This window comes from Aulostomus chinensis, chromosome 3 (genome assembly GCF_037954235.1).
Source record: "Aulostomus chinensis isolate RoL2024-O1b breed Wild chromosome 3, RoL_Achi_v1.0, whole genome shotgun sequence".
Classification (NCBI taxonomy): Eukaryota; Metazoa; Chordata; class Actinopteri; order Syngnathiformes; family Aulostomidae; genus Aulostomus; species Aulostomus chinensis.
In genome coordinates, this window is record NC_141322.1 from 22004893 (window position 1) to 22032747 (window position 27855).

The following is a 27855-nucleotide window of genomic DNA, read 5'->3' on the forward strand; positions in this document are numbered from 1 at the left end:
TTCTACACCATATAAAATGTTGCATTATCTCAAAGCGTTTGTGCCAGTCTGAGGCGAATCATCAAAGACACGAGATCCGCGGTCGACTCTGACATGGTATCTTGTTTATGCTCAACTCAGTGTAGCAGCCATCGAATTCCACTCTTACCACCATCCAACGGCATCCATAAACACACAGTTTGTTATGTTCATGTTAAACAAACTGCTGTTGTATTTGAAGTAGAAGACAGTGCGTGATTTCATGTGACAGCAACAAAGAACGAAGCGCTTTATTGGTTTTTCAGTTGCGTTTAATGGAAGAGGACAGGTGAGCTCTGCTGAGGGGTGATAAGAGCCTCGGGATGTACAGACCACAGGTTTCTTTACATATTGTTTATGGAGGATAAAGGAGCACTGTTTCCCAGATGCTGACGAGACAACCGCCATTATCAGTGCTTTTTCATGTGCCTTGTATTTTCTGCTTATTAGTTTCTGCTTCCTTCTGACTGCTTCATGTGAGATCACTCTCATTTGCAGACTTTAGTTTGTCTGCTGTAGGCTGGAGGAAGGTAAACTGTCCACCATCTCTATGCTGCTGGGACACGAGCCAGGTTCTGATCAATCGGGTCTGGGTCGCGTGAAGGCCCGTTACATCTGAGGAACTCAGGAAAACATCACTGATGATGCGTCCACAGGTTTGCAATCTGTCCTCGGTGATCGAGCTAGATTTATCCTCATTCTTTCCATCACTTTCTCCGGTGTCATGTCACTAGTTTGTGTTTGTATCCAGCGATGTTGTTACTAAAGATACACAGAATCCATGGCAGTGTGACAGGGATGTCACCCACTCTGCCTCAGATCAATCCCCACCATCTCCACCTCAACCATGTCACCCACAATTGTGCCTTCAGCAGAAGCCTGTTGATGGTGCAAGGAATGCAAATACCTTTTTATTTATCGAGCACCTTCTCATACGGAGGTCCATCAAAGTGCTTTTCGAGCCACACATACGAAAGCAGAGCTTTGAATAATGAAATATGCACTTAAATGCGGCTGTAAAATGGATACAATCTGGGCACCACACAACAGCCGCGAAATGACTCGTTTCATTCGGAATTTGATCCATTCCGTCTGATAACATTGAGATATTCTAGAAGAGCCACATGATTAAATGATTTATCCACATTCAGAGGGCTAACCGGAAGTAACCAGCAGAAGTGTCTGGGAATGTCACCGCGGCACAAACTCCATGCACTGTGAAATTCTGTAAGATTTATCTTGCAGCCATGAGCTAATGAGCATTTGTGAGAACTTGTTTGGCGAAGGTTTGACTAAATGAGAGTACAGACAGGTTCAAATCAAAGTAAAATTGAAAACAGATTCATGAAATCCTGTAGGAATTGTTTTGGTTTTTTGTTAAACATAGTTACATTATAAGAACGTCCAAAGGGAGCTGATCCAGAAGTTTGCAGTATAATGACTGAAAGTCACTGTTTGGTTTTAACTATCGGCATCGGCAGCTTACCGGTCCTTGCTGATCTATCTCTGATAGACCAGTAGGGCGATTCCATTCTCTCCACAACTGGAGGTCATTGCAGCAATCTAAGACCTCAGTAAAGAGGAAACGTTCACCGTTACTTCTCTCTGACCAATGGAACTGTCCTGCTGTCGTTTTTAAAATCACAATTCTGTTTTATTATTATTATTTTTTTACCTCTTCCCGTCGTCCTTGAGCAGCTCGCCCTCCCTCTGATACCTCTGATCTCCTTGTGAATCCAGAGGGAGCTGCCCTCTCTAAGTGGCCTTTGGCTGCGTTTGATCACGGGGCTGAGTTATAGACGTCTCCGTGACTCATAACTCAGATGCAGATGTCAACATAACATATGTTGTTTTTCCTCTCCCCTGCCACACATTGTGTGCGAAAAATTCATGATATAGGAGATACTAAACTTATGTGATGTCTTGTGCTCCAAAATAGTGGTTTTCGACATATTTGGCTCAGGATGTGGGAATCTGACATAAAGGACCATTGCAAAAAAAAAAAAAAGAGCGCTTCATTCATGGCACTTAGGCTCTTGATGGTTTTATGAAATGGAGATTTACGCTGTTCTGTTGGTGATTTATTCAATTTTCCTAACCAGCTGTCTCACCATTGCCTGACTTTATTTTATTATGCCTCTGTGTTTCTTATTTGAATGTACATAATAGAGCCAGGTAGGTGGAAGAGTGAACAGCAGGGGCTCCAGCCAGGTTCAAACCCAGGCTAACTCCTTCCAAATGAGTGCCGGTGAATGTCTTTGCTTTTTAATTAACCAAGCGTCACCCTGTCATAGCAACTGTTGGAGCTCCTCCGTGTGCCACCATGAGATAGATATCTCAAACCATCCTTCTCTAAGCAAAATTACAACACAGACCGAGCACATTTCATGCGCCTGCACTATTGTGAAAGAATCCCATAAGGAAGTGATTACACATCTGGGTAATTCTGAGCAGATGAATGGACGTGGCCCTCTCTGAACCTTGATACAAGGTAAAAGATTAGGGCTTTATACACTCAACAACTTCCCCTCAAAAAAAATCTCTGGGTGCCACTTCATCATGGTTTCCTCTCTTTTATTACGTACAGAAAGGTTTTGCATAGTTTGGTACTGAACAGAACTGAGGCCGGCCATCATGAGAAAGAAGCAGCTTGTGGTTCATATATTGATGTAAGAGTATAAACATCTGACTTCTCGTCAACGAGGAACAGAACTTGCCTTCAGCATTAATATTCTCGCAAAATAGAAGAAAAACTTTAGGAAACTATTGAATTAGACCCACGAATGCTTTTATTTTTTTGCAGTTTAAACAAGAAGGGATCGTAATGGATTCAAGTGCTAAATTGTGCAATACCTGTTTCATGTTTTATTTTGTATATTTCACTACCCCCCCCCCTTCCTTTTAGCCCCTCGGAGAAATAAATAAAACGCCTGATTCTCATTTAGCTGCATTAATGGTTTTGATTTGAATTTTTTTTTCATTTTGTTTTGTTTTATAAAATAACCTCACCAAGAAGTCTGTGACAAACAGCTTTCAAAGGGGCGAATCGGCTGTCTCCTTATCTGATCCAAAAAATAAGCTCCTTTAAAAAAAACAAAAAAAAACCAAAAAAAAAACTTAATCAAAATATATTCCACTCAAAACAAAAAAGCGTTGTCTGGTTGCATTAACCACCCTCACCTTCTAAAAGATAAGTACACTGTTGAAATGTAAACAAATAGTGTTTATATACACTTAATGCCTGTACTTCTCACCTTTGTTCGGCTCAGAGGAAGATAAAGCCTAAATTGGAAATGCCTCTCTTCAAAGCTGTTGTTGTTTTTGTTTTTGTTGTTGTTGTTTTTGTAATTTCTTTTTGCTTCTCAATGTGAATAGATAAACAATGTATAAAGAAAAATACATGAAAAAAAAAAAAGTGTTCACCTACAAGCAAAAAAAAGAAACTTTGGTAATCGCCTTAACACATAATAAGAGGCTATGTAGGAAAGTGTTTGAAGACTGGTCCTGATCAAGATAAGATTGGAGACAGTATCACACCAGAGGAAGTGTTTTTCTGTCTGGAAGGAATCAACTGATGGAGGGGGGTGGGAGGAGGAAAGGAAGAAACGTTAGTCGCCCACTAGTGGACGTGGTGCTGCAGTTTAACTTCTACCCCAGTAGCTTGGAAACTTTTTTTTTTTTTTTTTTAGTTCTACAAGAAGATGCCTGATGGTGTTTGGAAAAAACAACAACAACAACAAAAAAAACACCTTTTAACAAGAGGCTGTTTTTCTTTACTTTCTCATCGTTTATTGAAGACTCATTAGGATAATGACACACCTTGAATATGTAAAAGCCAAACAAATATATATTAAAAGACATCACTCCAAAATAATGTAATTTAATCTCTTCCATATCAAACTACAGCCAAGAGTTTTTTTTTCTTGCAGCTCTAAAATGGTCCTGCAGGTGTTTCTGTTTCTGAGCGAGAAAAGATGCATGGAAATTCTGCTTTTATTTATACTATAACGTTGTTGTTTTTTTTTAATGTAGATGAAAACTGTAACAGCAGCTCCAGTCACTGAAAATAACTAAAAACAAACAGTTTTTTTGAGGTCATCCTGTCGCTGAGATTTTACCTACAGGTGAAACAAAAGCACACCTGTGACGTTAAAACTCCAACAACAACGTGAATATTTGTCTTCACGCGCCTTTCTTGTGGGTGTAATTCATAATCAGCTGCATAACAAATGAATAGCAGGCTAATAATCATTAAGTGTTGAACCGATGATATTAGCTTTATTTGCGTGTCTGCTTCTACCTGTTGGCTTCGCGTACAACAATAAACTAACAAATAAATAAGGGGAGAAAAAAAAGGGATAAAATATCCTTAAATTATATTCTTCTTCTCCATGACAGAAATGTGCCATTGTTTGGTGTTCCACATGATTGATGCTTGACTTAATCCAGTGCTCTCTGCGCCTTCCCAGGAGAGCGACTTGCTCTCTTTGTGCCTCTCTGTCCCATGTGAAGCAAACCGCAGCGGTGGAGTGAGGGTCATAGCTATTCGGCAGGGTACCAGATCCTTCCCACCGGCACATCTGCATGTGAAATCGCCATTTCACCCCTCCACACTCCCTAATTGTTGCTAAAATTATTTGTGAAATTGCCTTCCACCAGGAGTGTTTTCCACGGCAATTGTCACACGATTTTATATGCACGGTGGGCGCACACAGTTGACACACACGCACCTCTTCTCTTCTATGTGCGGCTTCTACTCCTTCTCCTTCTTCTTCTTTTTTTTTTTTTTTTTTTTTTTTGGAGGGGTTATAATAGTAGCGCATTATTTCTTAACAATCACCCTTCAGCGATTACTCTTGCGTACTCCAGGGAGAGAAGTCAACCTGTTGTCATCAATAGCGGGGTCGATTCAAATGTTGTAATTACCACAAAGAGCTATAGAAGCGATTTAGATGTTCATGCTGCGCGCATTTAGTTAATTGAGAGGTTAACGAGCCAAAGGCATCTTCCAGCCTCACCTCCGACGACGCCTCAGCGCAGCTTTAGGAGCTTCCTCAGTGACCACTTTGACCGCGACGATGACAACTTCACTATTTTTTTTTTGATTCGAAAAAAATCAAGACATTTTTCAATCGTTTTCACTCCGTATTTGATTATTTACTTGTAAACGATGCGCAGTTTTATTATTGTTATTGTTCTTGTTATTTATTTTTGAACAATTTAAGATTATAGGCTTTTACTTTTTAAGCAAAGTCACGGCTGATATATATATATATCTCTATATTTCTTGGGTTTCTCTGATCAAACAAATAGAGAAAGAAATTAAGAAGTTGCTGGTCTTTTTAAAAGCCTAAATATTCTCCAGGTTGGAGCAGCTGGATGTCATGGAAGCGCACCTCTTTTTCTTTTTTCTTTTTTTTTTCGTTTTAAAGACGGGCTTTAGAATACCATTTAGATATAATACATTTTGAACTGGTCCTGCTGTATTGGGTCTTAGGAGGAGGGGGGTTAGGGGGTGGGGGGTGGGGGGTCAGCGAATTAAAAGTGGAATGTGCTGCTGTGATTGGTCGCTTGGCTCCTGGCTAAACCCACTCGCTTTCATCCATAAAAGAAAGGCCAGGGAGCCTATGGGAGCGCTCTGCTGTCTCCTCCTCCGACATGCACGAAAGTTGGCCACTTAAACTACTTCCAACCAGCCAGGAGACATTATACTGAACCCAAACTACACCAAGGGAAACGAATAACTGCATTTTATCAACCACAGCTTCTCAACTTGAAGTGCAGCTGCTCCTTTTCCCCTCATCACAGGGTTTTCTTTTTCTTTTTGCTGCCCCGTTGTTTTGGTTTTTTTTTATTGACAAATCCATCGCGTCAGAGGAGAGCATCACTTTTATTTTCCAGGAGAAGAAGAGCTAGTCTCCGTCTGGGATTGGGATTTGAAAGATTGAGCATCTTTTTTTTTTTCTTTTCTTTTTTTGAGCATTTTTTTGAAGACATTCCGTGTATTGACTTGGACTTTTGTGAGTAGCAGCTTCGAGCAGAGAGCGTTCTGGTGTTGAGCGAGTAGCTGAAGAATGGCTACTTTACCGGGAACAGTGCCTAGGATGGTGCGACCTGCGCCCGGCCAGAACTACCCCCGAACCGGCTTCCCCCTGGAAGGTAAGGCGGACGACAACACGTGTCTGAACTTGTGTTTAACTCTGTCAGCTGGTGGCATGATGCTCGCGCGCGCGCACACGCACACACGCACACACAAACACACACACACACACACACACACACACACACACACACACACACACACACACACACAGCAATTTGTAACGGCGACCTGCTAAGGTGCGTAAAAAAAAATACACCCGAAACAAAAGGAATAGTGGATACAGAAAATCAAGCCACAGCTTTTCGTTTTACCTCATGATTGTGCTTTAGTTCTGCTTGGTATTTTAATATCTGGATTTATAGGTCCAACCTCAAGGCCCTTATACCAACTCTGGTTTATTTTATTTCAGGCTAAATTCAGAATTTATTTATTTTTTTATTTTTTTTTGCACAACCTGAAATATTTATTTTGATTATACTTTTTTTTGAACATATAAATGGATGTTTTTCATGGTTTTACTTTAAAATAATAAAGAAACAACATTAATATAATTGGCCTTGAAATATAGTATTTAGTTAAAATTATTTTTTTGCAAAAAAATCTCAGCCTGTGACAGTAAAATTAGGTCACACCATAGAGGACGTAAATGGTTTTTTTTGTTTTTTTTTTTAGAACTCGTGTCACATTTTACAGGTCCAACTTTGACTGTTACACACTCAAACACACACACACACACACACACACACACACACACAACCACCCCCCCCCCAAAAAAAAGGGAAAAAAAGCAATCTAATTGTTAATTTGGTCCAAACTTATAATGCCCACACTCGAGCTGTCTGAACATATGGGCGGAAAAAAGATCACTTTGTATTTGCATGCATTTATGGGACCAGTTTTCCCATTACACCCAGTTCGTGCTCAAGTGGTCTGAAGTGAAATGTACAAAAGCCACGTAGCTCGCGAGTTCCTGGAGCTGCGGGATTTGTTCAAGTGTCCTGCTGCTGGAAATGGCAATAACACACACAGCAAAGAGAAGGCTCAAAGGATCACATCAATATTTGTACAGCATGACTAGGAATAATCAAGGTGGGAAGTGTCACTCTCTTTAGTGTCTCTTGAATATGAAATTGGATCCTGAAGTGGCTCGGATGCATCCTGTCAGCCAGACTGACGCTGGCTACATTTGGAACGATGGGAATAATCCAAAAAAAAGAAAACTCTAATATGATAGTGCGCGTCCTTTCAGAAGCCAGCAAGGCGACAAACGTGCTGCTATTCATCACCAACGCAATAAACCGCCGCTTCATGTGAACGTGAGAAGGCTGCGTTGTTGTTGTTGTTGTTGTTGTTGTTGCTGATTGAGACTCTCGTTGTTTGCTGTGGTGCAGTATCCACTCCTCTGGGCCAGGGTAGGGTGAACCAGCTTGGCGGTGTGTTCATCAACGGGAGGCCCCTGCCAAATCACATCCGACACAAGATCGTGGAGATGGCCCACCACGGTATCCGACCCTGCGTAATCTCACGACAACTGCGAGTTTCTCACGGTTGTGTCTCCAAGATCCTGTGCCGGTACCAAGAGACAGGCTCCATTCGTCCAGGGGCCATCGGAGGCAGCAAACCCAGGGTGAGTGGGGTCCATGAACCGATCGATGGATGGGTGGGTGGAGGCGGGAGGAGGTGCAGGACTCCTGGATTGTGTGATGACGGTGAAATTGATGGATGAGGGAGAGAGAAACGGAAGTTTGACGTGTGTTAGAATGTCGTGTGTAGAATGTACCGATAATAATATCAACAATCAGCACATATTTAAGTGAAACCCGCCTTTTTTTAAACAAAAACGATGAAAATACGCCTGTTCACGAACTACTGTTATTTTTTGACCAGCAAATCTTATTTTCTAAAACTTTGATTTAATTTTAGTTTATTTGAACGGATGATTTTTTTTTGCACAATTGCATCAGAATTTACTGTAATTATCTTTCATTCAAAGTGCAATTTATAAACTTAAATTGTTGTTGATTTTAAACAGTTTTTGAGGAGTTCAGTAGAGATTAATACGGCAGTATTAATACTGATTCAAAATTGTGTATTTTATCTTTTGCTCTATTGTTTTTATAACAATATTGATATTTGTTCACCTTTAGAAATAGCAGATACAAGCCTGAAATTTACTCTCTTTCCGCCTCCTGTCTCGTATTTCTCTCTTTCTCTCTCTGCCTCTGTTTTTTTCTTTCTCACCATTCCAAACTTAAAGCAGGTGGCAACTCCTGACGTGGAGAAGAGGATCGAGGAGTACAAGAGAGAAAACCCGGGTATGTTCAGTTGGGAGATCCGGGATAAGCTGCTGAAGGACGGGGTGTGCGACAGAAGCACAGTTCCTTCAGGTGAGGCTTCATCTGGTAAGCTGCCTTTTTTTTTTTCTTATTACGAGCGAACACTGCAGTATCACTTCTGAGCATCCAACACCTTTAAGCCCCATTACTGATAATCAAATGTTTCATCAGAGAAAAAAAAAAAATCACCTTAGAATATCTTTTTTTTGGGGGGGGAAAAAATGTTCCTTTGGTGGTCAAATTGAATAATTTGTGTTTTTTTTTTTTTATTTCAACGCAGCTGCTTCATGTGAAACTTTATTTTCAATTCTTGTGCTATTTTGTATCCTTCTAAAAAAAATGTATGATAGGATTATTATGGTTCTTTTATGGGTTTTAGGGCTAATCACCCATTTACCTTTTTGTTGCCATTAGTGAGCTCCATCAGCCGCGTTTTGAGGGCCCGATTTGGCAAAAAAGATGACGAGGATGACTGTGATAAGAAGGATGAAGATGGAGAAAAGAAAACAAAGCATAGCATCGATGGCATCCTCGGTGATAAATGTAAGTTAACAGCAGAAATATGGCCCTGTAACTCATTTTGTCGATAACTTGTACATGTCTGAAGGAACAAATTATTACTACTATCATTATGATTGTAAATGACAGGCTTGTAGGCAGGAAGCAAATGTTTGAAATAGACTTCCTACTTCACGTCCTCTTGGGAAATTGTCCCACATCCGAGCTGCAGCAGAGAATTTATTCCTGCTTTTAACTCCGAGCCAGCAGTTGTTCATTCACTCAATTATTTATGAGAGCCTTGGCAGAAGGTATTTAACTGCAGAAAATTAATGTGTGTAGCGAATTCCGCCTCATTCATTCATTCATTCACTCATTTAACGACCTCTAAACGACAGCTGACAGTTGACCCGTTTCACAATCGATGTCACTTCGCTGACATTTCACCACTTGTCAGTTAAAGTGGAAATCAATGTATTATTTTATTCATTTTTTTTTTTGCTCTATTAGCGAAGCTGCGAGGAGCTTTGATGCAGATGTTCTCTGCCAGTGTTTGCCAGCAAGCTTTGTCATCAGAAACAAACATTCACATTTGCATATCAAATTTAAATACGAAAATAAAGGTAAAGTCGTGGCTTTAAAATTGGAATATTTCTATACGTTTGCCTTGTTCAATTTCTTTAATATGGGAGATTTAGGCTGAATTTTTTTTTCTTTCCACAAGGCAAGTTACTGATTTAATGATGTGACTGTTTGTTTTCATCGTGGCGAAAAATAAACGCCCAAATTTGGACTTCGGCGCCCCCCCCCCCACACACACACACACACACACTTTTTTTTTTTTTTTTTTTTTTTTGCTGGTTAAAAAAAAAAGGTCACTGCCAAAAATTTGTCAAACTTGAAGATGAACCTCTCTCCCCTCCACTGGTGCTGAAGTGAAGAGTCCGGTGTACAAAAGCAAATCCTGGAAAGCAGAGCAGCGAGAGGCAAATGGGCGCCGTCCATTCTCATTCAAAAATCTGGTAAAAGAGAAAGAGAGAAAAGTTTGGACAAAGGGCAAGAAGACACATAAAAGGAGATAAATTATTCAGTACGCCCCGCTGCTAGATAGTTTTGTAATTTAATATAATGGCCCGTTGGAGTCGTTGATAGCGTGAAAACACTCTCTTCTCTCTGTCACGCCACCGCAATTTCTTTAATGTTTGAAGGAGAGAAAAAAAAAACGTCACCGTTTCGTTGCAAATCTACAAAAATGACCAACATTTGCGTGCGTGTGCGTGCGTGTGCGTTGAAGAGGATAAAGTGACAGTTCGTGAGGTGTTGACTGCATTATCATTTGCATCATTATTGATTTTCTGCAGTTGGTACAAAATAACCAAGACGCTTTAATGTTGTTTGTCTTGGCGCTGCTTGTGTTTTCTATTTCTCTCTTCTTTTTTTTTTTCTTTTTTTAAATTGAGAAGCGAGTTGCATCGCTATAAAAAGAGACGCAGCCTGTGCAGTTTAGACTAGCGACATCCGGATGGCATTTAATAATGTTAATACTTATTAGAGTAAGCACTGGAAACGATGGTTGCTGAATAGGTGGCTGTGTTCGTGCCGGGTGTAATAGCTCGCAGGCATGGTAAGAAATGTATTTATCCCCAATCAGCCTCTCACTCTTCGAGTTTGAAGCACAGCCCTTATGTGGAGAGGGGTTTTAAAGCAGATTAAATAGAGCCTTTTATTTCTTTTCACTTTCATCTCAGAGCGGAGCTCACAGTGGCTCGCCCTGGGCACAAAAATTCATGAGATTTTTTTTTTTTTTTTTTTTTTTTTACGTTTACTTATCCAGATTTTTAAGACTTTATTTATTTATCTATTTGTTTATTAGGCCCGTGTATTTGCTTTTCTCAAAGGTTACATCACGGATTTATCCCAGCTCTAATCTAGCTTCATTAAATGTGTATTTAAACTGGTAACACGGTGTTGTACTTTTTTTTTTTTTCTTCCTTTCTTGCAAGCTGAGAGAGATGAAGTGGAGCAGCCAGTCTGTGTCCTGGAAATAGTTGCACCTTTTCATCTGCCCCCCCCCCCATTTTTCCCCCCCTTTTTTTTTAAATTCTAGTAAATGTTTGTAACCTGATTTGAGATCCTGCATGAAACAAGTCCCTCAAACAAGGTTGATCAATTCTGTACCGAAACGGCATCAACGCGGAAATGTTGCACCACCCGTGCGCAAACTGGGCCATTCTTTTTTTCTTTTTTCTTTTTTCTTTTTTTTGCTCCACACCGATCAGAAGGTGAAATCAGCTGTCTGGCGTCCATCTGCGGCTCGGATGCGTCCTGCCTGCACGTCAGATCAACTGGCGACAGGCGATGGACACTTCAGCAAATCGCCGGATTACCGGAGGTCCTCAATCTAATTAAACAGATGCCAGGTGGGATTATTTCCGAGCATCAGGGAGGGAAAGTGACAAGGCGGCAGAGAGGTGTGAGGCAGTCAGACATGCGAGGTTAGAGCTGGTTTACTCTCAGATATTTAATTTAGGACGCAGAGCAAAATGAACATGATGCGCAAATTGTTTTAAACATATTTTTTTGGGGGCGGGGGGGGGGGGGCGTTCTCTAATTTTGGTTCCTACCTGCAAACTGCAGAGGTGGCGTTCGTTCCTAATTCGTTTGCGTTTAAAAAGAAAAAAAAAACAGAAAAGAAAAGTGATGCCTATTAGTTTTATGAGCTACAACCACGTTTAGTTCCGCAAGGAAACACAAAACGGTGGAGCTGCTGTTATTAATGACTCGGCCTACTGTGGTGAAAAGCTGCTGCTCCACGTCGCAAACACACATGCGCGCACACACCCCGGCTGCCTCTAAGTGTATGGTAATATAATGTAGCTATATTTCGGCTCTAAAGCCGTGCTGAATGAGAAGGACAGGGGAATGAAGCGAGAGACCACTTCAAACAAATCCATCTGGAACAGTGAGAGAGAGAGAGAGATTCAGTGAAAGTATGGCGAAGTTATTTAGCTATTAATAACGTTTTTCCTCAGGCATTGAGAGTGACTCCATCTGCACTTTCTCGCAGCTATTTGGCTGGGTGGAAATTGAGGGAGACCCAAATGTTGGGCAGAGATAACATACCCATCATAGCCCAGACCCTGCGCTGTGCTTCACTGCATTAAACTCGGATTAACCTCCCCTGTCCCCGCAGCCACTCGAGCCACATTTCACTGGAATTTACATTGGTAGGCCTACACTCCTTATAGAGAGGGCACAGACACGGCACCAACCATAATAACAATAATAATAATGCTAATAATAATAGTAATAAAAATAACAATAATGTTCGATTTATTCGTGGTAAAAATGAACTAAATGATTCACATGCATAGCATAATTCCATTTTACAATTGGGGTAATTTAATATCCAAACCAAATATAAAAGTATTCAGAATATATTTTGCCAAGACATATTTTGATGTAAAATAATTTTAGCGGGGAGAAGAAGCAGTGTTGATTTTGATTTGCAAATTTAAAAAAAAAAAAGAATGTAAAACGTAAATACGGTTATGTATTTTTATTTAAACATATATTCATAAATAAATGAGTGTGGTTTCATCGGCTGTGCCAGTCCTGGTGTGGCCCCCATGGCGGTCGTATCGTCCCTTCTTCTCTCTCTGTTTTGAGTGTCAAACGTGTCAGTTCGGTGCTCTATGAGCGGCCCTAACAAGTGTTCAAGACTAAAAAAAAGAGGCCATAACGCATCAGATAAATCTATATTGATGAGGTCGCTCCCTCCATATTGGCCAGGTAACTCTTAGGTCGTTAGGGAAGGTGTGTTGCTATAGTAACGACTGTACTTTTAACGCTTTCTCTCTCTTCAGAGGTCCTGAAAGAACCAGCCTAGTTTTTTTTTTTGTTTTTTAAGTTACTAACGGTAAAATGATTTTTTTTTAAAGTTGTTTTTAGTTGATACAGTTTTTCTTTAAAACGCCATCAATTTCGCCCCGCCCATTTGATGCGCAGGCGTAAAGAGAGAACTTTCAAGAATAAATGCATACCAGCCGATGATATTTATGTCCTTTCTTTCCTTAAAAATTCTGATTAATTTAACAAAAAGAAGAAAGGAAAAAAAAAAGAGTGTTACATTTCGCAGTTAGCAAGTATTTCATCAAGGTAACATGGTGCTGAGGAAACATGCGGCGGCGTGAAAGCGAGCACCCTGGAGCTGGTAGGCCTACCAAACCAGAGTGACATCCGGAGCTTAAGAGTCGACGGTATTAGCTCAATAAGAGGAAGAAGAAGAAAAAAATGGAGTAGGCTTAAATTCATTCTGTGATGGCATTTGACTTTGATCACATCAGAAATATTCATGGGGGCACAAACAGTGCTCTGCCACCATTCTCCCGGCTGACAGTGATACCTCTCAAGGCTGTCTATTAATTAAAGTGGCGCTTACCATGTGGGACGAGTCCCTATCTGGGCACAAAAATGGTTTTTCCATCTCTTGTGGGGCTCTTGAAAAGGGGCAATCTTTCCTCTCCAGCTTCTTGTGGGAAATTTAAAAGTGTACAGAGGAAGACATGGGGATTTCTAGCTCATTTATAAAGACGATTTTATAATCCTTTCCTGCTTAATAACTTAAAAGGATTCAATTTCTCCCCTCATTTATGGGGTTATGATCACACATTGTTAGGCGCAGATAGTAGCATTTCAAGGTTAACATTTCCTGCTCGGAAATATCAGAATATAAGCTGTAAACCCATAGGTGCCCTTTGTTTAGCCTGCAATCCCCCCCCCCCCCCTCCACACACGCACGCACACACACACACACACACACACACACAAATGCTGATAGGCCCATTTTAGATGTTGTTACTATTAATGTGATAACAACGAAGCAGCCGAGGAAGACCGAGATGATAAGATGCCACCGAACATTCCTCAATGATATTTAATTATAGCATATAATTTCACCATCGAGAATTAAATTCAGTAGGCTTACGCAGACTCTGAGGATTGAGTGTCTGGTTGGGGGTCTCAAACCATACGAGACAAATTAAAGAGGAAGCGTTGCCCTCCAGGTATCCTGTCACAACAGTAGGGCGCTTCATTTCTCTCTGTTTTATTCCGCCAATTTTCACTACGGGGCTCCGCGCAGCGCCCGCAGGCCTGCGCTCCTAAAAACACACAGAAAAGTCTCACATTTGCAGCTCCTAAGTTGCGTCTAACACACACACACACACACACACACACACACACACACACACACACGTATATATACCCCCCCCACACACACACACTCACACACTCACACACACACACACACATCTCTCATGTGCGTCACACTTTCAGCAGGTCAACAGGTGGGAGTATCAGTGACTGAAGCTGTAGATTGAATCGCGTCTCCAAAGTTACCAGTCCGATTTATTCATCCCTGAGTAACATCACTTACCTCACCAGCAACTGAACATTTGCATTGTGACAGATGTTGCCAGTTTTATTTGTATGTTCATCCTATAATGCTGCAGTTATTCTACTGGACGTCATCTCGACGTAACGCTGGGTGTTGACGCTGAAGTCAGAGCAAGATGTATTTAGCGTTTATTCTGGCGTATTTTGCTAAGAAGTATGAACATTTTTCTCTATATAGTACTATAGCAAAAAAAACATCATGTTCCTTAAATTGCTCACCGATACGCCAACATTTTGAGCATTTTTTTACATTATTTTTTTTATTATTTTTTATTATTATTATTATCATTATTATTATTATTATTGTTGTTGTTGTTGTTGTTACATCGCTCATGTTGTTACGTCACCACCTTCCTGACGCCAACATTTACATTTCCACTTAAAGCGTTTAATGCCCACCCCCCCAGCCTAAATTGCCGGCGCTTTGTTAGCACTAATGTTTAATTGGCTGGAAGAAGATGAATGAGGCTGACAGGAATCAGCTGTCCGCAGATTCCCCCTGTGAGTCTGACTCGGAAATCATAACCTGACCAGCTTTTCCTGCTCTGAAACCAGCTCGTTGAACTTGTCACATCTAATTAGGGTGTTCACAAGCGCCGAGTGCATCGGTGGGAAACAGTAGGTGGTTGGTCCGGGGCAGCCAATAAGGCCTTTTTGGGTCATATGGTGGAGGGGGGGGGGGGGGGGGGGTAAAGCAGCGTGTTTGGATGCTGTTGTTGTTGAATTGGACCGCTGCGGGCTTTTATTTCTAAGTAGACTCTCTCTTTTTTTTCCCCTCCCTGCTATTACATCAATTACGGCCATCCAGTGGGCTAGAAAGGCCGGCCTGCCCGGACTCTAGCCTCTTGTAATTGGGTATGAAATTAATTAGAGCAGACATCGATTAAAGACTTTTAAGTTTGGCTCATTTTAAAGGTTTAAAGGTATAACAGTGGATTAATGGCTTATAGCCAAAATTATATTTTATTGCAGCCCATCACTTGAGCTGCCTAACAGGTGTCAGGCAATCTTAGTAGAAAAAAGAAAAGACTTCTTCAACATTTATAGTTTTATTTAAATATTCTTGACTAATTCCTGTAGACTCTTCAGGGATATTTTGCAGAATTTATTTCATATTTAATTAAACGTCTGCCTCGTTTTACTCAAATAGCTGTACAAAACACATTTTTAAATATATATTTCAGCTTGAGTTCTGCCTTTTGTGCAAATGCAACAGTACAATTGTCTCCTATTCTCATTTTAAAAGCCACATTCTCTTTTTATTGAATTCTTTTTTTTTTTTTCTTGTATTGCTACAAAAAAAAAACCCTCTGTGATGTCTGACAGGCTGCTCTGGCCATTGTTCCACCAACAGCCACTAGAAAGGGACGAGAGAAAGAAAAGGGAGGAGAAAAGGCCTTTCTCTTATTTTCTGTCTTCAGACTTGCTGCATAGGCTATTCAGCCAAGTTGATGAACTCCTCCAAAAAGTTTATTAAGGGGTTGAAAACAATAAGAACTAAAGCCTTTGGGTGCCCAGGCAGACAGTTTATAAACTAGCTGCTATTGTGCCTCAAAGGCAGATGCATGAATACTTTTGAATAGGGGCCTTCAAACTGACACGATAAGGCTGGACAGCAGCAGTTTTAAAGGGAGTGAGGGTGCTTCTGCTGCAGCTCAGATCTCTGCTTTTTTGCATTAATGTACATCTGCAAAGCAAGGGGGGGGGGGGGTTACTGGGTAGTGTCTGTCATTGCCATGCTGATTTTCCTTTGGGCTTTCTACTATATGTGTGCATAAAAAACTTTAAAGTGCATTTGGTTTAAGCCCTTCTGTAGAATCACAGTATACTGGCACCCGATCCAGGAGTCTGTCCCTCTGAAAGCAGATGTCCTGCATTATATGTTATTTATATATATTTTGGGTGTGTAAATTGCACATGCGAAGACAGCGAGCAGAGTTAAGGTTAAGTTAAAGCTGAATTTTCAAGTCTCACGGATCATTGAAGCACCAAAGGGAGACACAAATCAAGGCAGAAATCTGTTGTGTGTTTTAGCAGGGCGACGTGGACTCACTGTTGATATATTTTTGAATGGGACACACTGGTTACGCGCACCCAAGAAGATACATTATTCCCCTCCTTTTCAGTAAACAATAGACTGTCACTCTTTATCCCTCTTCCCTCCTCTGTCCCTCCCTCTCCAGCTCTCTCTTTAGTCCCTCTCAGTCTCTGGCTCTGTGCCTCACAACATCAGAGGGAGTCCAGTGATTTGTGACCCCAGCAACCCACACTTAATCTCGCTAAAGAGGAGGGGGGGCATCCAGTTTGCAGCTTGGCGGGCCCCAAATAGACCAAGCCTGCTCTGGCAGGTGTCAACATTAGCAAACAATTGGTCCCCAGTCCCATGCCCCGTACCCCAGTGCGACACTGAACCTAAACTATTTGAGGCGCGCTGAAAGGAGCCACATAATAGAGAATGTGGAGGGGAGGAGAGGAGGGGGAGGACAAGGGAGAGATTACACTCTCAGACAGCTATTAGCGGGGATGAGGCTTTTTTAAACAAACAACCCCCAAAAAAAGAGAAGACGACGATCAATACTGTGTTAGTTTACCAAGTGGAGTCATTATTGTGGCTTTGGAGTATTTATTTTCTGCTCCATTGTTTTTCTTGACTTCTCAAAACATCTGTGGGCCGTATTGGCAATCCAATCTAGTCTGGAGGGTGGTGTGGTGGTGGTGGTGGTGGTGGTGGTGCTGGTGGTGGTGGTGGTGGTGGGGTGTCCCGGGGAGGCCGATTTCTTCTGTCTTCTTCTATGCGTTAGTCGCGGGTTTGCTTGCAGTGGCCAGACCCTTCATAGATTTGTTGTAATGAACCATGATTGGTGAGTATTACCTGGATAGTGGACAAAGAGTGGCCCGTCCGGAGGGAAAACTACACTCAGGGTTGACAGGATTGCAGCAGAGGAAATGGGAAGAGAATGAGTTGACATGTTGCTGCGCTCAAGTGTCTTAACAAGAGGGTCGATGCGTTTTTTTTTTGTTTTTTTTTTTAAAAGGCCATTTATTTATGTCTCAGTGCTGATGGCTAGCCATACCACTAGGAGAGACAATTGTTCCCAGTGGAGGAAGATTAGTTCGGAAGATTTTAATGGAAAAACCTCCGGTAGTTATCAGAGAGGAAACTCACTGAACAGACAGTTAAATCCAGGTAACGTCCTGTTGTAGTCACTGTACACACCGGCGTCATCGGAGGAGCTGGCATGATTTCGCTGCTATAAAAAAGCTTAATTACGTGACCTCATGACCATTACAGACAATGGTGCCTATTGTCGGAAAGTACCAATAACAATGTCAACCAGCAATAAAGTGATTGAGAGCAGACGTGGCACTGAGAAAACACAACCTGGAAAACAAGACGCACTCACAATATTATATTACAAAATGACTGGGGTTTACTTTCTGTAACTTAATGCTTCATATTTTTCTTTTGTCTCGTGTAGGTGAATTGCCGAAGACAACATATATGAGAGATTATTCTGTTAACCGTATCGTTCCGTAAAGCCCGGTCATTCCAACGAACGAGTTGTTTAGCAGGAAACTTAAAACGACCAACTGACGGATCAAGTCAGTTAAAGACGTGAGAACTTTGAATTTTTGTAGTGTTTTATACAGGTTGTAACAGTCTCACATGAATGAAATCAGCAGTGTTAAATGTTCTTCTTCAGTTCCAAATTTGATACTTTGTAAAATGTTCACACACACACACACACTGCAACATACACATAAGAGCCCTAAAAAAACAACAAACATTTGATAACGAGAGAAAATTCTTTATGATGATGCTGAATGACTATCAGGTTGACCTCACGGTCTAATTAGGACCTGCAACCCTCCCATTATGCAGATCAGTTTTGTCCGAAAAATGACAATATTCAATATTCAATATTTGTCATGGGCTCAGCAGGATGTAGATACGCTGCTGTAGATTGAGGAAAATCAAATATACTGCATAGTTCCACTGAAGTTCTCTGCCTGTCTGAGGTAATCTTGGGTAAATTTTAGGATGGACAGCGTAATAATAAGCAGGACCTCTGGCAGAAAGGGATGTTTGTCTTGGTGATTAAGCCATAGTTATTGTAGCAAACAATGAAAATGAATGTTTGCAGAAATGAGTGTACACTACATCAGGACCTCTCAGGCTTTATTATGGCCATGATAAATCAGATGAGCCGGTCAGAACCACATAATTTATTGAAAGACATGTAGTTTCCTCCAATTCACTTTGCCAGCTAGGGTTGTCAAACTCTGACAGCTGGCACAGATCACGACAGTGCGTTGCATTATGACCATCCTCTGGTTACCATGGAGCTGCATTTGAAAAGACAAAAAGCATTTCTGGCTAATTTTATTACAATACAGGAATAGGCCACATAATGTGCAACAATAATCACGTTTAGCACAGTGCGCCCGTGCTCTCCCTCAGTGATGAGCGAGGAGCATTGACCATGGTCTGCTAGTTTAAAAATCGCCATTAGCCTATGCTACTTAGGGCCAGAACATTTCACATTTTATGCTCTTGATCTGCTCCACCACTGAAATATTCATTTGTTTTAATTGTGCGTGTTTCTTTTTTCATAACTACAAAGACAATAAACATGTTCCCTAAGTGTTGCAAATCAGAAATGTGTTTTTTTCCCACCAAGTTAAAATGAGAAAGCGTTTGTCCAAACAGTGGGGTGGAGCTCCTGTCCTAGCCGACAAAATAACAACTTCCAATGTTGTCCCCTATTTTCAACTAATGGGCTTATTTCTGCATCGTCAGTCATTCTCTCCTTGGGGAATATGTAGTCTCAGAATAAAACGCTTTGCCACCGTGCCACATTACAGCCCTGCAAAATGGAGAAATTAATGCCGAGCACTGTAATGCTTTACTATGCCCAGAAAAAAAAGCTCTTTGTGGAAAAATATGAATACAATTGTTGAATATGAAGGAGGATCTTTGGTTTGTTTACTTACAGTCCTCCGTGCACAAACGCATTATAATATAGTGGAATATATCCTAAAATAATACAACTCCACACTGTGAACGACAAGGGTTTTTTTTTTTTTTTTTTTTTTTTTTTTTACTGCATTTCAAAACATTTTGTTTCCTCCAGTTAAAGGGATGATGAAAAATCAGGCTGTGCATGAATAAAATATCATTCAAGCGTATGTAACGCAGCGTCAATGCTGTAACTGTAAATGTAGCTTTACAACCTTTAGTTTAACAGCCCATTATGTCATAGTCGAGGACTTATTCATGTTAATCCTACCTTCTTTTTTTTTTATTAATCTAAGTTTCTTCCATTCTTCACAACTCTTCTTTCCCAGTGTCCTCTATATCTCGCAAACTTTTCCACAATATTTGCTACCCAGTCTTGTCCAGAAAATTAGAAAACTTCCCTCGGGCACATAAAATTGTCCAGTGTGCATTCCTATACTGTGCCCGGTAATCTCTCTTTGGCTTTGTTGAGAAAATGATTTGTTCCTCCAGGAGACCTCGGCTCATAGCCCTGATACGTTACTGTTTGATTTCCTGCATAGGTTTTTAGAGCTTTCTGCTGGGGGACCGCAGCTCTGGCTCCAGTGCCATTTGGCAGAGACCCCATAGACTCCTTTTTACTCTCTTGTGCTCTCTGTTAATTTCATTACTTTCGCTGTGACCTCAATTAGCGATGACTCGAGCTCAGGCGGTGACATTCTGCTCAACAGAAGAAGAAACCTGGAGTCTTAGTGGGGGAGTGAGAGGTGGCAACAGTCTCTAACAAAGTTGTATCCTCGGAAATCTTCAGGGGTTCGTGTTGGATAGTTTCTCCTAATCTGGCTTTGTTCTAAAAACAGCTACTGAAGGACAGGATGTGAACTTTATATAAGTACTTTCACACAGTCTCATAAAATTCTCCCTTTTGCATTGTCTGAATGTTTGAGACATCTCTCCTTGAAACAAAATATTGAGTGTATGAATATAATAGTTGGCTACTTGTAAAAATAATCTTTGAGAAGCATAGGTAAGGCATGTATACAGCCAATAGCACTCACAATATCGTCATGTCCTCGTCTTATATTTAAGGAAAGTGAATCCCACCCTTCAAGTTTTCACACTCGGGCAGCGCTTAGGCATGGGGAGTCAATATGTCAGCATTTATGGATGCCCTGCGGAGCTGCACAGGGCTGTCAGGCCCCTATTCATGCTCTAATGGCCCCCTGAGGAGCTCGCCTCTCTGGGCTGAAAAGGCCGGGAGGCCCAGTGGACGCCCTGTTGTTGAAGGTGAGCGTGCGCTCTCATGGACGCGCCGCGCCTTCATCCATATGACAAGAGCCATAAAAGAGCATCGCTCTCACTGCTTCACCCTCTCTGTCTCTTCTGCTTTCTCTTGCGTCCCTCCCTCTCCCACTTTCTCCCCACCTCAAACACAGAAAAGGGGGCTAATTGTTTGTTGTGAGAGCCAAAGATTATAGAGCCTCCCATCTTTCTTCCTCCCTTGCCTTTTTCTCCTCTTCTTCCAGCCCCCTAGTCTTCTTTTCTAAAGAATGTGATTCTGTCGGAGAGACAAGAGAAGAAAAGTTTTGGAATTTTACTCAGGAATGTTGATGTAAAAGAGGCTAAACTGGCAGTGAGAGGTGGTGGAGAAAAAGCAAGGTGGGCTTTTCCAGATTTTCCAGGTAGTTAATAGACGTTTTGAACAGCTTTGTCTTGTGTTTAAAAGTTAAACAATGTGTGTAAATGCTGCTGAAGTTGTGTGTAAAAGCAGCTCCCTCTTACAAGTGCTTTCCTCTCTGACTCGTCCCATCTCCCCACTTGAATCCAAATAGATTTTGGGACAAAAGCCCTTGGCCCCCAGCCACCCGCCAGTAAACGTAATTGACTTTATAGGCATGAGACGAAGTTGAATTCAGTGACATCTGTCCATAAAGGTGAGCTAAGTATATTGATTCAGACTTAATAGTACGTATAGTTACATTTCTCATCAAGATTCTATTTCAGCTAAATGTCAAATTACAGCGCCCAGAAGGTCACTGGTCAGGAAATTGATGATGCATTTTAGAACATGACCAAACCAAGTAGAGAGTTCTGTTGATTTTGCCACAAGTCTGTTTCACAAATTTTTAAGTGTATTTCTCTGAACCCTTTAATCTAATAGACGCTCTCGTAGCGAGGCTGTATACTTGCTTTTGGAGTTCTGTTTGCCACTTGCAGGGAGATAACTAAAGGAGAAGATTATTCATAGAGAATTTGTCTTTAAACCATGTTGGTTATCGCTGGAGTCTATCTTGTATTCACGTAAGGTTCCTATCTCCGATACATCCTTCGGTAAATGCCTTGAATCACATGCCTCCTTTAACTTGGCAACCCCTTCGGGATGAACAGGCAAGTGCGTTTAACAGAGATGCTGCACCATTCTCACAAAAATGCAAATTGGGAAGTTGTTAGTTATTTGATGTTGCTGCACATCGCACCCACCCCCTCCCCTCAAACCCCCCCACCCCCCTCCCCCCAGTCCCCCGCCCCCAAAACATCCCTCCACTCCAGTGTTGGTGGTTGAATCGCACGCAGTCCCGAGGACAGGCAGGGCTGTTTATATGCAGGCCTGGAGCAGGGAAGACAGCACAGAGACAGATGCATGTCAGAGATAGCAGATCCCATCTCAAGCAGATGCCTCTTATCACAGGCCTGTTTGCATAATTAGGCCTTTTGATATTCTCCCCCTCTGACTGACAAAAAGTATAATTGCAGCATCAACTACGACAAAAGGTAGGCACAAAATAAACAAGTCAACATAAATAGGGAGAAAAGATGTGGTGTTATTTTTGTCCTGTGGGAAAAAAGAGGGAGGAAAAAACCCACCATTTTTAACTAAATCTGCTGTCAGTCACAGTCAACTGGTGTGACTCGGTGCTCACAGGCTGGTCCTGTGAATGCCTGCAAAACACAGAGCGTGAGGCCTGATTGTAATTATGCTGGAACTAATATGCTTTTCAAAATGAGCCATTATGAGCTAATGCTGCACTGCCAAAGCCCTGTCTGTTTTTGTCCCTCTGTCTTGGATAGTTTGCAAAGGTATGGCTGATATTGAGGCCACGGGTTAGAATATCACAGACAGTTTGACGAGGATGAACTAATACTTGTGCTGCTCGCAGGTGATGAAGGGATGAAGTACCTGGCGCCCACACTACTGAAAGATTTATGTCCCTGCTTGTAAGATGTTTATTTTATTATTATTGCATCAAATTTTTGTTTAAAATGTGGTTCTTTATGGCTTTTGTCATACGCCTAATATATTTGATTGTCTTGTTACTTAAGGATGGAAATATACTGTAGATATAACCCACTTTCATAATTGTAGTTTACAGGATATTTTATTGGCGTATTGCTTCATTGGCTAAGATAGTATATCCCCTTTTTCCTCCATGCCGTTGTTTTATTTCGCTCATCAGATGTCCTGACATCCTGCTTGACACGACATTCATTGCCGTTCCATAAATCTATAACCTTATAGATCACCTGGTCAATTGCTGGCATTGAGTGGACAGCTGCCTGTTTAATCAGCATTACCTCAGAATCCCGAGGGTAAAGGTGAAGGACTGCAGGAGTCTGAGGTTTTTTTTTGGTGGGATGGATCATGAGAAGGGAAGGGGGGGGGGTGTTTGAGGAATCAGGGTGATGAGGATCCCATCTGGAGCCAGAGGAGTCTGTCTAGGAGGTCAGCGGGAGAGCGTCAGAGAAGAGAGCAGGCTTTAAACCTTGTAGTAACCTTAAAACTATTAAGTAGCAGCCCAAGTCCATCAAGAGCAAGAACTTTGTTTTATCTAAAAGGCCTGGCCAGAATTAAAGTGTCATTATAGCAAAGACACAGCAGGGCCAAGGGATATCTCCACATACGCTAGCTGAGAAATGAACTCCAGTTCATCACTGCTGATATCAGTTGTTATTGTGCAACTGAAGTTTCAATCAAAACTGAATTTTCTTTTTTCTATCAGCAACTGAAACAGTGTCAATAATTCTTTAAGACAGAGAAGCAGCATGATCATAGCAGGCTTTAAACACGTACTCTCCCACGCCATTTCATCTGGTATATTTAGGTTTATGTTGGTTGATTTATTTTAATGGTCATTTAGAGGTTGTGAGTTGGGGTTTAGATGGGCTGCCCAGCTTACAGTATTTATATGAATCAGGATTGACAAAGTATTAGAAACAGCTCCTGCTGCAGGCCAGCACAGTTGAATAGCACCACAAGGTTTTTCTGCAGAGGAGCTTCTCACAAATGAAAAAGATTTCAATCTAAATGAGAATAGTGGGAAAACAATTTAAAGAAAATAACAATAAAAATAAAGTCACAGCATGATGCAGGTGAATGTATCATTGGTTTAAAATGGTAAAGAATGTCTTGATGGATTAGTATGTTGTATTTTTGGTACATCTCATCAATCTTTAAAACATTTCTTATACCAAAACTATCTCCTCCCCAGGTCATGACATTCATTATAATCTTAGGTAGCTTTAAGTCAAACAAGTCCCAGTGTTATTTTTAATCTTAATCAAGCACAAACAAAACAACACATCAACCTGATTAATTCCTCATTAATTCCTATACTGACTGTGATTTTAAATCAATATGGGGGGGGTTGGGAGGGGGGGCTACGAGGGCCCCTGGAGGAGAGTACACGCCAGTAATCGTGCCCAGTGGATGGCACATAATTAGATTTTAATTGGACGATAAGTAATGAGACGAGGCATGAGCAGTTCATCAATATCCCATGAACCCTCGGAACAGAATTACCACTGAGGTATTATATAAAGGTCTAATCAGAATGTACCTTTTTGTGCTGAGCGGACCGTTAAGACCTCCGCAGCCCTGCGGGAATTTTGTTTGCTCAGTGCTATTTTATCTTTGACTATTAGCATGAGAACAAGAGTGAGGGGATAAAGAGACACCACAGTTAAATGTTAATGCGTCGTTATTCCAGTCTGAAAAGTTTTCAGGCAGTCTTCTAAATCATCTTCGCAACATCACATTTCGTTTTACATCAGAATTCAGAACAGCAGTGTATTTTTAGATGTTTCAAGCACAATCCCATTGGCCCCATGCTGCGTGTGCCATTTTTCCATTTTCTTACTCATTACAGGCTGAGGTCTTGACCTTGTGCTTCTGGTTCATATGCGAGAGCAGATGTGTTGGCTCTGGAAAGCTTCATGGCGAAAGTCATTAGCTTGATTGTGTGCTAAATTTGACCCTGATCGCTCCAGCAGGTTACTTGTAAATTCTGAAAGAACCCCCAAAAAAGAGAAGAGAGACGGCAAGGAAAAGAAAATAATTTGAGGAGGAGAGGACTTTTAGTGTCTTTCTCCGAGCCCCTGGAGTATGTGTCTACACTGGCCCCCGTGTCTCCCAGTAGGACACAGAGGTGACTTTGGAAAGTGATCTGCAGACTGCAGGGCTGGTCTCAAGTGTCGTCATGGAGCGTTACTGGGCAAATGGATGTTCGCATCCTCATGAAAACCAACAAAGGGATATGTGGTGTATGTACATATTCAACTTTGTATGTTCAAGGGTGTTCTGCAGCAGAGTGAGCCTCTGCTTCAAGAATCAATCTTTATTAAAAAGGATAACACTGAAGAATTGATTTAATGAATGCGGCCTCATGTCCTGCGGCCACATGTAATCCGCAGAGAATCATTGAGCATGAGCTCAGGGGGACAAAAAATGTTCGTAGAAGACTCATAGAGTGGCCTGTAATGATAGTCTCCATATAATCCCATAATTCCTTGTTTAATTAAACTCTGGAGCTGGCCTTGAGACTCCGCCAGCTCTGTTGCTCTTTTGTTCTCACAGTTGTTATTTGGAGGCTAGGTTTGAGTATTCTTTTGTCCACTTATGCTGGGAGATTGTAGTGGAGTGAGCTATAAACAGAGATCTGGGCAGGAAACAATGAATTAGATGGTAGCAACTCAGTCAGGCGAGACATTCAGGTGAGCTTTGTAGTTTTCATTTTAGCTGAATAGTGAAGGGTCTCTGTCAGACGCAGAAATCTCTTCATACACCCTCTTTTTCAATATCTTCCTTTATTTTCCCTCTCCCACACTTTCTGGACTGTGCATGATGCAATCCAACTAGGCCTGGAGCAACACTGGCACGTCATGCCGCCTTGTCAATGTCTCAATGAGGAAATTATGAAAATATGAATTTTGTGACATGAAATGAAAGGGGCCATGTAGTTTGAATAGACATGCAGAGGAGGTGAAAATGATGCAATTTTCTAAATTCAGTTATAATGGTAATGTGCAATGGTAATGCGTATTTGCTGTCAAGAATTTCCCTGTCGGCCTGGATTGTACAGCTTTGTGCTGTATCTATATTCCTCGAGCAAAAATTCAGCTTAGTTGAATGCCTAAAAAGTAATGTAAAATATGTTCTAATTCATTTAATGACAGCAGATGGAAACACATGCCACTGAATGGTTGCAGTGTGATATTGTGTTCTATTTTATACACTTTGGCTGTGCTGTGTGTGAGCGGCGTGCCCTGGGCCAATGAGAGAGAAAAGCAGGGTGAAGAGCAGCAAGGTGGCCTGTGCAGATTAACCCCTCTACCCACCAACTCCCCCGCTCCCCCCTTCGCCCTCGGCCTTAACTTCCTCCGGGGCCCCTCTCAGAGGCGGGATTGTGTATAAGGGCCTCTTCTATATTCAATAAATATCCACAGATTAAGATAATATTCTTACAGTTGTATATTGAGAGAGGAGTAGCTGTCATTTGGATCCTACATCGCCTGTCCTCTGCTGAGAAAGCAGACAATGCTGTTAGTTCTTGATTAGTTTCGGCTCACATTTGATGCTATTTACTATAAACAGCATTCAGTTAATTCACGCTGAAGACTCCTTAACTTGCTTTTTAATTCCATGATCACACAGATGGTGCTCTGTCCTTTTCTCTTCTCCTCCCTCCACCCCCCTCCACCTCAGGTAACCGCACAGATGACGGCTCAGATGTAGATTCGGAGCCCGACTTGCCTCTGAAGAGGAAGCAGAGGCGCAGTCGTACCACCTTCACCGCCGAGCAGCTTGAAGAGCTGGAGAAAGCGTTTGAAAGGACACATTACCCAGACATCTACACCAGAGAGGAGCTGGCCCAGAGGACGAAACTCACAGAGGCCAGAGTACAGGTTAGACCTGCAGAGACAGACACATTTCTCCGTTTCATGTCGGTTTAAAGACGAAATAAATTCTCTCACTCACCTCTCATGGAACGGACACATGCATTCATCCCATGCACTTCCATGATATCATGAAAATTCTGCAAAAAAGCTCTCCAGAAATAGAGCGCTAAGTGCCGCTCTACTGTGGATAAACATGTTCTGATTCACGACTATTGAATTGCCTCCATTCATGACCAGAAAATGTGGGATCCGTAACAGCGAGTGAGCAATCCACATCATTTATTAGCCCTGAAACTGGACCCTGCTACTTCCCAGTCAGTTCCAACTTCTTCGCTGCTTTAAAACCGTATCATAGGACTGCACAGGAAGTAGTGCTCGTCTACTGTTTTACAACAACTTCTCATGCCCCCAATAAAACAACGAAATGTACAGTATCAAGGTTGTATTCAGGAGGGGAGACTGTCAAAGTAGATGAACGTCCTATGGCTTCATTCTCTGGATTTCTGTCGATGGTTTATGAAGAGTTTAAGCTGCAGTGACAAATAATATAATATCTCAACACTCTGGTAGAATCAGTACTCTGGTTGTTCAGGAATCAGAGGGGAAAATGGTATGAGAACATTCTCCGTTACGAAAGTTTCACTGATTGTTCCAACCAACTTAGACATTCTTGGGAATAAGACTCTTGAATTGTAAAGTAGCCAGTAGACTCCAGTCACCAGTGCGGAGTTGAGGAGTGGCTGGAGGTGAGTGAGCCAACGTGTGTGCTGGAGTTAAACTGGCCAAGTGCCTCGCGACACTGTGCGGGGATGACTCTTTTTATACGAGACCGCATTAGAGTTTTGACCTGAGAAGCAAACACAACATTTCCCTAAACACGCTCCAGTCCTCTGGACTCACAGTCACCTGATAAAGGTGGAATATTCCTCCTCTTTTCCCACAGTAGTAACATGTTCATCTGTAAGGAAGATTTAAACCTACTGCACCGGGTCTCTGCCTTCATGTTTGATCTGACAAAGATGCCCCCCATCTTCACACCTCAGACCCTGGAACCTGTCTGACAGCTCGGGTGACTTGCAGCTGTATGTAGGAGGGAAGGAAAATATGTACAGTAGAGTTATAGCAGCAGCTGTTCTTTCAAAGATGGAGAGAAGGAGGGAAAAAAGAGAAGAGAAAAGGGGAATGCATTCCTGATGGATTTCTCATTTCGGCCTTTGGCCAGGATCTCATCCCATCACTTTCAAGCTCGCCGCTGCTTGTAAAAACCTCCA

At 41.7% G+C, this 27855-nt stretch overlaps 1 protein-coding gene across 4 annotated transcripts in view; it reads left to right on the top strand.

Moving 5' to 3' along the window:
* Nucleotides 1-5636: 5636 nt before the first annotated feature.
* pax7a (paired box 7a) overlaps nt 5637-27855 on the top strand; it is a 44477-nt gene continuing 22258 nt past the window's right edge. The window contains exons 1-5 of one of the 4 annotated variants that reach the window (XM_086199697.1): nt 5637-6177; nt 7513-7748; nt 8379-8523; nt 8872-9000; nt 26391-26590. In XM_086199697.1, the coding sequence (XP_086055823.1) occupies nt 6093-6177; nt 7513-7748; nt 8379-8523; nt 8872-9000; nt 26391-26590 (795 nt within the window). In that variant the 5' untranslated portion in view covers nt 5637-6092. The remainder of the gene's footprint in view (nt 6178-7512; nt 7749-8378; nt 8524-8871; nt 9001-26390; nt 26591-27855) is intronic. The other 3 variants (XM_086199698.1, XM_086199699.1, XM_086199700.1) reach the window with 3 other exon arrangements.